The sequence below is a fragment of the Myxocyprinus asiaticus genome, chromosome 14 (assembly GCF_019703515.2).
Source record: "Myxocyprinus asiaticus isolate MX2 ecotype Aquarium Trade chromosome 14, UBuf_Myxa_2, whole genome shotgun sequence".
NCBI classification, from domain to species: domain Eukaryota; kingdom Metazoa; phylum Chordata; class Actinopteri; order Cypriniformes; family Catostomidae; genus Myxocyprinus; species Myxocyprinus asiaticus.
The window spans coordinates 23,877,203-23,890,292 of record NC_059357.1 but is presented as its reverse complement, the minus strand read 5'-3'; the positions used below and the strand labels follow the sequence as shown (position 1 = coordinate 23,890,292).

Here is a 13,090-nt window from a genome sequence, read left to right as displayed (position 1 = left end):
AGATATATCTTATAATATAAATATGTAATGGCCTACATGGGTGGCCTTCGAATATTTTCTCTGACAATGGGGGTTCTTGGAGTCAAAAAAAGTTGAGAACCACTGAGTTAAAGTATTATCTCTTAATATCTATTAGCACCATCAGTGTAGTACACAATAAAATCTCAAATATTACACAGCATATATGTATCTCACTCTTTTAACACCATTTATAATTTACTACTAATTCCAAATTACTATCTTCCTAAAAAGAGATGAGTTAATAAGATACAATACAGTCCTGTATGCAAATATTTCATGCCCTCTCCACAGTTTGAGAGATGAATGAATATAAACAGATTGCTGAAGCTCAGCTCAGCTCAAGCCATGTGTTGCTCAAATCTGGTCTTGCTGCTGCTAGCAGCTATATCTTGTAAGTATTAGTAACCACAGCACTATTCCAAATTAATGTTTGCAATTACAATGCTTAATCATGTCATAATTTCACCAGGTGTCCACTGTGTTGAACTGAATCAGCCTGCTTCCAGTGTTTTAAGGCCTGGTCAGGCATTGACACTGACCTGTCAGGTTTCTGGATATTCACTGACTGACAGCAGCTACTGCACTCACTGGATACGACAGGCTGCAGGAAAACCTCTGGAATGGATCGGAGAGATATGTGGTAGCGGTAACACATATTACAGTGAAAAACTGAAGAGCAGATATCAAGTAACCAGAGACTCTTCCAGCAGCACAGTGACTCTACAAGGACAGAATATGCAGACTGAGGACACAGCTGTATATTACTGTGCACGAGAATACACAGTGATACAAACCACAAGCACTTCTGTTCAAAAACATGTTAAATGAAAAGCACAAAAGAAAGGTATCCTTACATTATACAGTAATACAAAAAAGTATATAAATATTTTATTAAATTATTTATTTCTGAATAGCATTACAATGCACAAGTTTGTGACTTTTTTTTGAAGGCCAACAAATGTAAAGATTATCTGTATACACAATAGTCGTGTTCACACATACAGCCTTTTCCAGAAAATTACCTACAATTTCCAGTTTAGAGGCCATGTGTGAACACAACCCTTTTGAAAACACTGGTAAAAAAAACAATTAAAAAAAAAATTCTGGCAAATTCCTTAATACGTATTTGTATCATAACCTATACTGTACATTTCCTTGATGGTTTGTGAACAGCACATTTTGTACATTTACCAGTAAAGGCAACCCAATGATTTTCCTGTAATTTACCTGGTTGTATGTGTGAACAGGGCTATTGTCAAACAGGCAGAGCAAAGCTGAAATTGTAAAACCAATTTATGTAGATTAATTTTAATTTAACCGTCCTTCATTTGACACTTTTTGACAACAAGATCAGTATTATGTGGGATGTGGGTGAGTGACATTTGGATGTAAAAAGGAAAATGCAAAAGGAATACACGCTATTACTGCAAACAGGCAAAACCAGGCCATCAGTCTTTTGCAAATAAACACAAACAAACACTGGACAGACTTACCATGCAAGGCAATAATTTCTGAGATCATGTTACACACTGGATAAGACAAGCCAACAATGAAACACTAAAGCTGATTGGATGCTACAAAACAAATAAGGGGAAAAGTTATTTTTTTAAACACAGTTAAAACTGTTGAACGTATAGATTGAAATAACTAAAGGTTTTCCAAAGCATATATATATATATATACTTTATATACTGTGTGTGTGTGTGCGTGTGTGCGTGTGTGCTGTATACTGTATATAATGTGCAATCCAAGTATTCTTATCTGAGCATGTTGGGATCATTACCAGCTCAGTACATATAGTTCATGACTGTTCGACCTGGTGACACTCTGACTATAATCTGTAAAGTCTCCTATTCAGTTACTAGTTATGGTACAGGCTGGATTCGTCAGACTGCAGGAGGAGCTCTGGAATGGATTGGAATAATTTACTATGGTGGGGGCTTAGGAAGGCTTAGGAACAAGGATAAACTGAAAAACAAGTTCAGCATCACCAGAGACACCTCCAGTAACACAATCACATTGAATGGGAATAAAATACAAAATAAAAAGCTCAAGACACAGCTGTGTATTATTGTGCCAGATACACCACAATGACAGACAATAACAGCCTCCCTGTACAAAAACATTTTCATGTTAAAAATAGGGCATTCACGATGAACAATCACATAAAAATACATAATAATTAGCTATAAGAAACTGGAAGTAATAACTCAGCAAAAAAAGAAACGTCCTCTCACTTTCAACTGCTTTTATTTTCAGCAAACTCAACATGTGTAAATATTTGTATGAACATAAAAAGATTCAACAACTAAGACATAAACTGAACAAGTTTCACAGACATGTGACTAACAGAAATGGAATAATGTGTCCCTGAACAAAGGGGGGTGGGGTCAAAATGTAACAGTCAGTATCTGGTGTGGCCACCAGCTGCATTAAGTACTGCAGTGCATCTCCTCCTCATGGACAGCACCAGATTTGCCAGTTCTTGCTGTGAGATGTTACCCCACTCTTCCACCAAGGCACTTGCAAGTTTCCAGACATTTCTGGGGGAAGGGCCCTAGCCCTCACCCGCTGATCCAACAGGTCCCCGACGTGCTCAATGGGACTGAGATCCGGGCTCTTTGCTGGCCATGGTAGAACACTGACGTCCCTGTCTTGCAGGAAATCACGCACAGAATGAGCAGTATGGCTGGTGGCATTGTCATGCTGGAGGGTCATGTCAGGATGAGCCTGCAGGAAGGGTACCACATGAGGGAGGAGGATGTCTTCCCTGTAACGCACAGCGTTGAGATTGCCTGCAATGACAACAAGGTCAGTCCGATGATGCTGTGACACCGCCCCAGACCATGACGGACCCTCCACCTCCAAATCGATCCTGCTCCAGAGTACAGGCCTCGGTGTAACACTCATTCCTTCGACGATAAACGCGAGTCCGACCATCATCCCTGGTGAGACAAAACCGCGACTCGTCAGTGAAGAGCACTTTTTGCCAGTCCTGTCTGTTCCAGCAAAGGTGGGTTTGTGCCTATAGGCAACATTGTTGCTGGTGATGTCTGGTAAGGACCTGCCTTACAACAGGCCTGCAAGCCCTCAGTCCAGCCTCTCTCAGCCTACTGCGGACAGTCTGAGCACTGGAGGGATGTGCTTTCCTGGTGTAACTCAGGCAGTTGTTGTTGCCATCCTGTACCTTTCCCGCAGGTGTGATATTCGGATGTACCGATCCTGTGCAGGTGTTGTTACATGTGGTCTGCCACTGCAAGGATGATCAGCTGTCCTTACTGTCTCCCTGTAGCACTGTCTTAAGCATCTCACAGTATGGACATTGCAATTTATTGCTCTGGCCACATCTGCAGTCCTCATGCCTCCATCCAGCATGCCTAAGGCACGTTCAAGCAAATGAGCAGGGACACTGGGCATCTTTCTTTTGATGTTTTCAGAGTCAGTAGAAAGGTCTCTTTAGTGACCTAAGTTTTTATAACTGTGACCTTAATTGCCTACCATCTGTAAGCTGTTAGTGTCTTAACAACCATTCCACAGGTGCATGTTTATTAATTGTTTATGATTCATTGACCAAGCATGGAAAACATTGTTTAAACCCTTTACAATAAAGATCTGTAAAGTTATTTGGATTTTTACAAAATTATCTTTAAAATACAGTGTTACAGGGAAGACATCCTCCTCCCTCATGTGGTACCCTTCTTGCAGGCTCATCCTGACATGACCCTCCAGCATGACAATGCCACCAGCTATACTGCTCATTCTGTGCATGATTTCCTGCATGACAGGAATGTCAGTGTTCTGCCATGGCTAGCAAAGAGCCCGGATCTCAATCCCATTGAGCACGTCTGGGACCTGTTAGATCGGAGGGTGAGGGCTAGGGCCATTCCCCCCAGAAATGTCCAGTAACTTGCAAGTGCCACGGTGGAAGAGTGGGGTAACATCTCACAGCAAGAACTGGCAAATCTGGTGCTGTCCATGAGGAGGAGATGCACTGCAGTACTTAATGCAGCTGGTGGCCACACCAGATACTGACTGTTACATTTTGACCCCACCCCCCTTTGTTCAGGGACACATTATTCCATTTCTGTTAGTCACATGTCTGTGAAACTTGTTCAGTTTATGTCTTAGTTTTTGAATCTTTTTATGTTCATACAAATAATTACACATGTGAATTTTTACAAGAGCCACTGAAGTGCTCATTCTATTTGTCCTGTGTGAGCTACGACAGTACATTTTTGTCCCAATGGCAGTAGGTGACATTACTTACAGTATATTGAATAGCATTCATTTTCAGTTGTTTTAAACATTGCTGGAAAAAAATAAAAAAAGTAAATCTTAAAACCTGTGCGTTGTGTGGTAACATTTAAATGAACTGTTTTGATTCCAATAACAAATATTATTTAACTCAATCATGCCTCAGACAAAATTGATTCTAAGGGTTAAGTCAAGTAGATATAGATAGAACTGTAGGATATATTGCAGGTTACCACTTTTTATAATGATTTTGTTATGATTTTAATATGTCAACATAATTTTCTGTAATTTAGCTACAATAAAGCATTAATTAAAAGCTATTTAAGAATAAACAATAAAAAGAAATACAATGCATGAAAAACACCTTTATCTCTAATATCCTAACAGAAAAATAACAATATGTGAAATATCTCAAATTCCACCATAAAATCTCAACACACATTTCATATTAACCTAAATAAATTTGCATAATGTGGTAACTTCTAAATTAACTGGTTTTATTCAAGTGAAAATATGATTTAACATCACTGAATTAACCTGAATACATTTGGATAACCAATAGAACCAGTCTTTAGGGTCAGATCAAGTAAACATAGCTCCTTAAGGTAAGAGGTTATCACGTTTTACAGTGTACCATTAGTCCTCTGATATTCATTTATGCAAATCACCTTCCTTGTTTAAATGTGCTGTCCCTATGCATGTGTGTGATCTGAACAGCCATCTGAACAGCTCTGGGAGTAAACATAACAAACTTAACATACACCATGTTACAAAAGATTGCTATATTTGTAATTCTGGCAGTGTTATCATGTAAGTCACCACAAAAATGCAAAAGTGCTGCTAATGAGTTCTACTTTATACTTAATTATGTTCTTTTTTTTTTTTCCATAGGTATTAAGTGTCAGACGTTCACTCAGTCTGAAGCAGAGGTTAAAAAACCTGGAGAATCTCACAAACTTACATGTACAATAATGGGATTTACTTTCAGCAGTCTTGTTTTGAACTGGATCAGACAGACCCCTGGAAAAGGACTGGAGTGGATTGCTTTTATCCATACATCCAGTTCTTCTGTCTACTATTCTCAGTCTGTTCAAGGAAGGTTTACAGTGTCCAGAGATGACTCCAGAAGCCAATTGTACCTACAGATGAACAGCCTAAAGACTGAAGACACTGCTGTTTATTACTGTGCTAAGAGACACAGTGAACGTTAATGTCACTAAGCCATACAAAAAACCACTTCCTCATTCATGTATTGTTTGCACATGTAGAAAATGTATTTATTAACTGCAGGGTATTTCATAGAAACAGGTACAGCCTGGATTTGTCATCCTGCAAGAAAAGATCTAGAGTGGATCAGCCTGATCTACATTATAGTTCTTGTAGTACTACAAGGATTTACTAACAATTAGTAGATAAGTAATTGTGAAAATATAATTTGCAATAATATTACAGTAAGTGAATAACTCAACAATCACCATCTTTAGCATCAGTCACATCACTTTGACATTTGCCTTGAGTTATTTGCAGTTGTGTAAAAGGCACAGACAGGCAAATAATTAATTTAATAATTAATAAATAATTAATTTTTGAATTGAATCATGGAAATGTTTTGCAACAGTGCTGGCTGTAGCCAACAAATGAATATTAGGGAACAGTAGAGGGCACTTTTATCTTTTAAAAGATAATAATTTAGTTCAGATGAGTTTGAAATTGAAGGTCATGACCACCGAAGCCCAATTCAAGTGAAAAATTGTTTGTAAGTGCCATGATTACAATTAAAATTATAGAAATATCCCACAAAATTATATCTTATAAATGATTACAGTTAAGTGCTTATAATGATAAAGCTACTCAGTGGGAGACCTGGTTTGGTTCACACACATTGCACAGTGATGCTTGTGTGCGGTTTATCTGGATTTCAAATCGACCTGTTCCCTATCTGTCACTCACTCGACCGTTGTGTCGATGTAGTGACACTAGGGGTCACTCCTGGGAGCCCGAGACACCTCTGGTCTTTGATAAAAGGCCAGTGAAAATTGGTGAGTGGTATTTGCATGCCACTCCCCCAGACATTCGTGTCTGGGCATGACTCACACGGAGGCAGCATTTGTGGATGGTTCATGTTCTCACTGCGAGAACATGACCATGGCAACGTTGCGGTCGTGGCTTGCTTTTGTAAGATGCTCTCAAGCGCAGCATCGGCGAGCAGGCTTGTCCAGTCGGACGTAAAAGTCTCAGCTGGGCTTCCCCCTTTGGGGACGATTGCCCAGTCACAGGTCGATGCCGAAATGACGGACATGCCTTCCCGGGCGGCCGCAAGCGTCGGGTTAGAGTGGAACCCTCCGCTCTCCCCTGAACCCTCGCGGCTTGATGATTGGTTCCTGGGCTCGCGGCGCTGCTCAAAGCAGCCACGCCCAGCTCCAGTGCCATTCTTCCAGGAAGTGCACGAGGAGCTGACGAAGTCGTGGGAGCCACCTTTTACTGCCTAGCCCCGATTCCGCAGTTCCCCCGCTCTCACTAACCTCGATGGCGGGGCGGCCAGGGGCTATACGGCGATTCTCCCAGTGGATAAGGCGCTCGCGATGCACCTATACCCACAGAGCGCTGCCACCTGGCGCGGATGCCCAAAGCTCCCGTCCAAGCCCTGTAGGTTCACGTCATCCCTGATGGCTAAAGCCTACAGCACTGCTGGACAAGCCGCCTCTGCCCTGCACGCCATGGCTCTCCTGCAGGTCCACCAAGCCAAGGCGTTGAAAGAACTGCACGAGGGTAGTTCTGCCCCAGATTTGATGCAAGAACTGCGCTCGGTGACCGACCTCACTCTCCGAGTGATGAAGGTCACGGCGCGGGCTCTCGGGCGGACGATGGCCACACTAGTGGTCCAGGAGCACCACCTTTGGCTCAACCTGGTCGAGATGGGCGAGGCCGACAAGACACGATTCCTTGCTGCTCCCATTTTCCAGGCGGGCCTATTTGGCGACACCATCGAGGACTTTGCCCAGCAGTTCTCTGCGGTGAAGCAGCAGACAGAGGCAATCCGGCACATCCTGCCCTGGCGTGGCTCAAGATCCTGCACACCATCTGCTCGTCACCAAGGGCATCCCCCTGCGGTGACTGCACCGGCTCCCCCACAGCCCAACCCTTTGGCCTGGAGCCCACCGCAGGAAGCAGACGCCACCCGTCTCACAGCCGGCGCCTAAGAACCCACGGAGGTCCTAAAAGCGCCCCTGAGACAGGCGACCCAGGGACGAGGGAACCCACTCACGTGGAGCTGGTAGAAAGACCACTCCATCCCCCGGTGGAGGGCCAGGCGGAAAATCTTTTTTTGCCTTTTTGTTTGATTTCGCTGCATGCCCAAGTGGCTGCGGTACCCAACAGTTCAGCAAAAGAGCGGGTTCCTTCCTCCTTGGGTCACATACCCGGTGTGTACGGTCGTCACCACGACTACCGTCCACAGGTTCTCTCTTGCAGGATTGATGCTCCAGCGGTGGCCTTTCTGCCCCTGAGCACCCAGCTGTGGCACTGTGGCCCGGGAGTGGTCACAAGGAGCCAGGTAAGTGCTTCAAGGTCCCTGGACTCAGCACGGCCACGACGTGGTGTGACACCTCGAGCTCCGCCCTGCCGCGAGGCCCCACCTGCCGGTACGTCCGACAACATTGTCTCTTTGGTCCCCCTTGCGCGGAACTTGGACGTGTGGCTCGTGCTCTCCAATCTGTCGCGATGGCTGATCCGGACTGTCCGACTCGGCTACGTGATTCAGTTCACCAGGCGCCCGTCCAGGTTCAGCGGTATTCACTTCACCTTGGTCAAGAGTGAAAACACTGCCACCTTGCACACGGAGATCACTACCCTCCCACGGATGGGCACGATAGAACCTGTCCCTCAAGCCGAGATGAAGAAAGTGTTTTACAGCCCCTACTTCAACGTACCGAAAAAAGGCAGTGGGTTGCGGCCAATCTTGGACCTGCGAGTACTGAACCGGGCTTTACACAGACTCCTGTTCAAGATGCTGATGCAAAAACGCATTATGGTGAGCATCCGGCATCAAGATTGGTTCACAACGGTAGACCTGAAGGATGCGTACTTCCACGTCTCGATCCTTCCTCGACACAGACCCTTCCTGTGGTTTGCATTTGAGGGTCATGCGTATCAGTACAAAGTCCTCCCTTTTGGCCTGTCCCTGTCTCCTAGCGTCTTTACAAAGATCGCAGAGGCTGCCCTTGCCCCGTTAAGGGAGGTGGGCATTTGCATTCTCAACTATCTCGATGACTGGCTAATCCTAGCTCACTCTCGAGGCATGTTGTGCGCACACAGGGACCTGGTGCTATCACACCTCAGCCGACTAGGGCTTCGGGTCAACTGGGAAAAGAGCAAGCTCCTCCCGGTTCAAAGCATCTCTTTTCTTGGTTTGGAGTTGTACTCAGTCTCCTTGACGACGTGCCTTACAAATGAGCGCAACCAGTCGGTGCTGGCCTGTTTGAAGGCGTTCAAACAGAAAACAGCGGTTCCACTGAAACTTTTCAGAGGCTCCTGGGGCATATGGTGTCCTCGGCGGTGACCACCCTGTTCGGGTTGATGCATATGAGACCGCTTCAGCACTGGCTCCAGACTCGAGTCCTGAGATGGGCATGGCACCACGGGACACATCGCAAGGCCATAAAGCCAGTCTGTCACCATCTTTTCAGCCCTTGGACCAGCCTCTCGTTTTTACGGGCAGGTGTTCCTTTAGAACTGGTCTCCAGGTGCGTTGTGGTCACGACAGACGCCTCCAAAATGGGCTGGGGCGCTGTTTGCAATGGTCACACAGCCGCCGGCCTCTGGATGGGCCTGCGACTGCATTGGCATATCAACTGCCTCGAGTTGTTGGCAATTCTGCTCGCCCTGCGGAGGTTCCGGCTGTGGATCCAGGGCAAGCACGTGTTGGTTTGGACAGACAACACGGCAACGGTAGCATATGTCAACCACCAAGGCCATCTGTGCTCTCGTTGTATGTCACAACTCGCCCGCCGTCTCCTCCTCTGGAGTCAGCAGCACTTCAAGTCGCTGCGAGCGATTCACATCCCGGGCAACCTCAACACTACAGCGGACACGCTGTCATGACAGGTTACCCTCAGGGGAGAGTGGAGACTCCACCCTCAGGTGGTCCAGCTGATTTGGAGTTGATTCGGACAGGCACAAGTGCACCTGTTCGCCTCCCAAGAATCCTCCCCACTGCCCGCTCTGGTACACCCTGACCGAGGCCCCCCTCGGCATAAACGTGCTGGCACACAGCTGGCCCCCTGACATGCGCAAATATGCATTTTCCCCCAGTGAGCCTACTTGCACAGACCCTGTGCAAGGTCAGGCAGGACGAGGAGCAGGTCATCCTGGTAGCACCCTACTGGCCCACCCAGGCATGATTCTCGGACCTCACGCTCCTCGTGACAGTCCCCCCCAGCAAATTCCACTGTGGAAGGATCTTCTTTCTCAGCGACGGGGCACCATCTGGCACCCGTGACCAGACCTCTGGAATCTCCATGTCTGGCCCCTGGACGGGACGCGGAAGACCTAAGCGGTCTACCACCTGCGGTGGTACACACGATCACTCAGGCTAGGGCCCCCTCTATGAGGTGCCTGTATGCCTTTAAGTGGCATCTGTTCGCTAAGTGGTGTTCTTCCCGACGGGAAGACCCCCAGAGATGCGCAGTCGGATTAATGCTTTCCTTCCTGCAGGAGAGGTTGGAAGGGAGACTGTCCCCTTCCACCTTGAAGGTGTACGTTGCTGCCATAGCAGCACACCACGACGCAGTCGATGGTAAGTCCTTAGGGAAGCACGACCAGATCATCAGGTTCCTAAGAGGCACCAGGAGGCTGAATCCCCCCAGACCACACCTCATTCCCTCATCGGACCTCTCTGTAGTCCTTCAGGGTCTACAGAGAGCCCCCTTTGAGCCTTTGTAGTCAGCCAAGCTTAATGCACTCCCCTTGAAGACTGCCCTCCTGACTGCGCTCACTTCCATCAAGAGGGTAGGAGACATGCAAGCGTTCTCTGTCAGCGAAACATGCCTGGAGTTCGGTCCGGGCTACTCTCACGTGATCCTGAGACCCCGACCGGGCTATGTGCCCAAGGTTCCCACAACCCCTTTTAGGGACCAGGTGGTGAACCTGCAAGCACTGCCCCAGGAGGAGGCAGACCCAGCCCTGTTGTTGCTGTGTCCAGTGCGTGCTTTACGCATCTATTGGGATCGCACGCAGAGCTTTAGGATCTCTGAGCAGCTCTTTGTCTGCTTTGGTGCACAGTGAAAAGGAAGCGCTGTCTCCAAGCAGAGGATCGCCCACTGGCTCATTGACGCCATAACTATGGCATATCACGCCCAGGACGTGCCGTCCCCGGTAGGGCTATGAGCCCATTCTACCAGGGGTGAAGCGGACTCCTGGTCCCTGGCCAGGGGTGCATCTCCAACAGACATTTGCAGAGCAGCATGCTGGGCAACACCCAACACCTTTGCAAGGTTCTACAACCTCCGGGTGGAACCGATTTCGTCCCAGGTAGTGGCACGCAATACAAGTGGATAAGCCCGGGATAGCCGGCCGGGTGTATCGCTTGCACATAGCGCCTTCCACCTTCTTTTGAGCTGAAGACATGTGCCATTAATTCCCAGTAGTGTTCACAAACTTTGTTCCCTGGTTGACTTCCTCCGAGCCCTGTGGCAGTCGAGTTTTCGGAGAGACTTACTGCTGGCCCAGTACACGTGCTAACTAAGAGTCCTGTTCTTGAGTAGGTGCTCCGCATGTGGCGGTTCCCATGCGATATATACTGTATCTTCTGCTAGTTCGTTTCCCTGTTGTTAAACTGCGTCTTCCTTGGGCAGAACCCCTCTGCCCCAGTCTCCATGTTTGTAGTAACTCTTCCCCCATTGGGTAGGATCTACCTTGAAGACTCTCCACATGGTTGGAAAGACCATGTGACATATCCTTCCACTTAAATATCCCCCCCTTTCTTTGGGCGAGGTGTGGTCTCCGCTGTGTCTTCCCCTTGGGAGGGACACCCCCTGACTAGACATGGCAGCCCAGTCGGATAATCCCCCTTCTTTTTTTAGGGAGTGGAAAAAGAGAAGGGGAAAAGAGGCTACGACTGGGTTAAGCCTGTGTCTATCTTTTGGGTAGTCAACTTGTCCCCAAAGGACCGTTCGACACTCATAACTATGTTGGGGGAGGTTACATGTCAACCTGGTGTGCTGGCTATGAGGCACACAGTAGTCTGCCCACCACACACCGCCAGTTCACATAACACAGTTCAGCCAATTGTAGCATTTCGTATAGGGACCCCTAGTGTCACTACATCGACACAACTTCGAATGAGTGACAGATAGGGAATGTCATGGTTACTTGTGTAACCTCCGTTCCTTGATGGAGGGAACGAGATGTTGTGTCCCTCCTGCCACAACGCTGAACTACCCGCTGAAATGGCCGGACCTTATATCGGCTCCTCAGCATAAAACCTGAATGAGTGGTTGCATACCAGCTCCCTTTATACCTGTATGTCCAGGGGAGTGGCATGCAAATACCACTCGCCAATTTTCATTGGCCTTTTATCAAAGACCAGAGGTGTCTCGGGCTCCCAAGAGTGACCCCTAGTGTCACTACATCGACACAACATCTCGTTCCCTCCATCAGGGAACGGAGGTTACACAAGTAACCATGACGATCTCTGCATTAGATCCCTAATTAAAGCAATAAATTATATTAACACTAACATTACTTTTTGATTTTTATCTGTAGTCCATTTCTTAATGTAAAAGCAATTATGTATGAAAATACTCCTCTTCCTCTGTGTATTTGAAATATTATTTGTACCGCTTTTACAGTTAGCATTAAACCATTCAGTATTGCATGCTTGCCATCTGTTGAATAATGCAGTCTCTTGTTAGTTGCTCTAAATAAGAGCTCATCTGCTAAATACGTTAACTGTAAAATGTTATGTAATCATCACGACTCATCATTCTTGTATGATGCATATTCACGCTATTCTGTGCTGCTTGAAATCAGATTTTGCCCTCACTAAACTAGAGTATTAGGCCTACATGATTAAATGTCGTTCAGAAATAATGCAGACATCAAAAGACACCTCCAAGATTAATTCACTAAAACAATGTCTTTAAATGTTTACACTAGTATAGTATAATATTAGAGACTTTAACATTATTCAGTTCAAAGCAAGAGACTTGTTTAAAATAACATTGTAATGATAGTGTGATGCTTCTTTATAATCCCAATCATAGGCAGAGTGTGTGTAAGGCTTGGCAAAGCATAGCCTTCCTCTGGCCACAGGCATGATGTTCGTGTTAATGCTTATTAGGTATTGATCGGAAATCCCTTTTTGCTGCTCCGGAATAACACTGCTCATAGCTGCACCAGTAAAATGTCTAGGATCTGTTTCCCCACCTCATCTACAAACTTTAATTACTAGTGTAAAGGGAAAGCTGACTCTAGATCAGTGGCCATGGCCAAATTCATCTTAAAATGTTAATCTCTTAAATCACAGAGAATGTCTTTACTTCTGAAAGAATTTAACATTTTAAAACAAATATAAAATAACGTAGTGCAATTCTTACATTAATATTTATTTATTAGATTCTGGTAGCATTGAAACAAGTGTATCCGCATTTGTAACATTCCTTTTTAATTGCATCCATTCACATTTAAATCAATAAGCATCTTGAAACGATCTAGCATGGAGATGACTGAAAATAAATTCATCATCATTCCTTGAGCTTGTGAAGAAGACTCTCTCCACTGGCTTTGATCTTAACTTCCAAAACTTTAATTCAACTGC

At 45.8% G+C, this 13,090-nt stretch overlaps 1 gene segment (V, D, J or C); it reads left to right on the top strand.

Moving 5' to 3' along the window:
* Positions 1-352: 352 nt before the first annotated feature.
* LOC127451786 (Ig heavy chain V region 914-like) lies at positions 353-865 on the top strand. The segment is given in 2 exon segments: positions 353-412; positions 491-865. Coding segments are annotated over 2 exon segments (405 nt in total).
* The last annotated feature ends 12,225 nt before the right edge of the window (positions 866-13,090 follow it).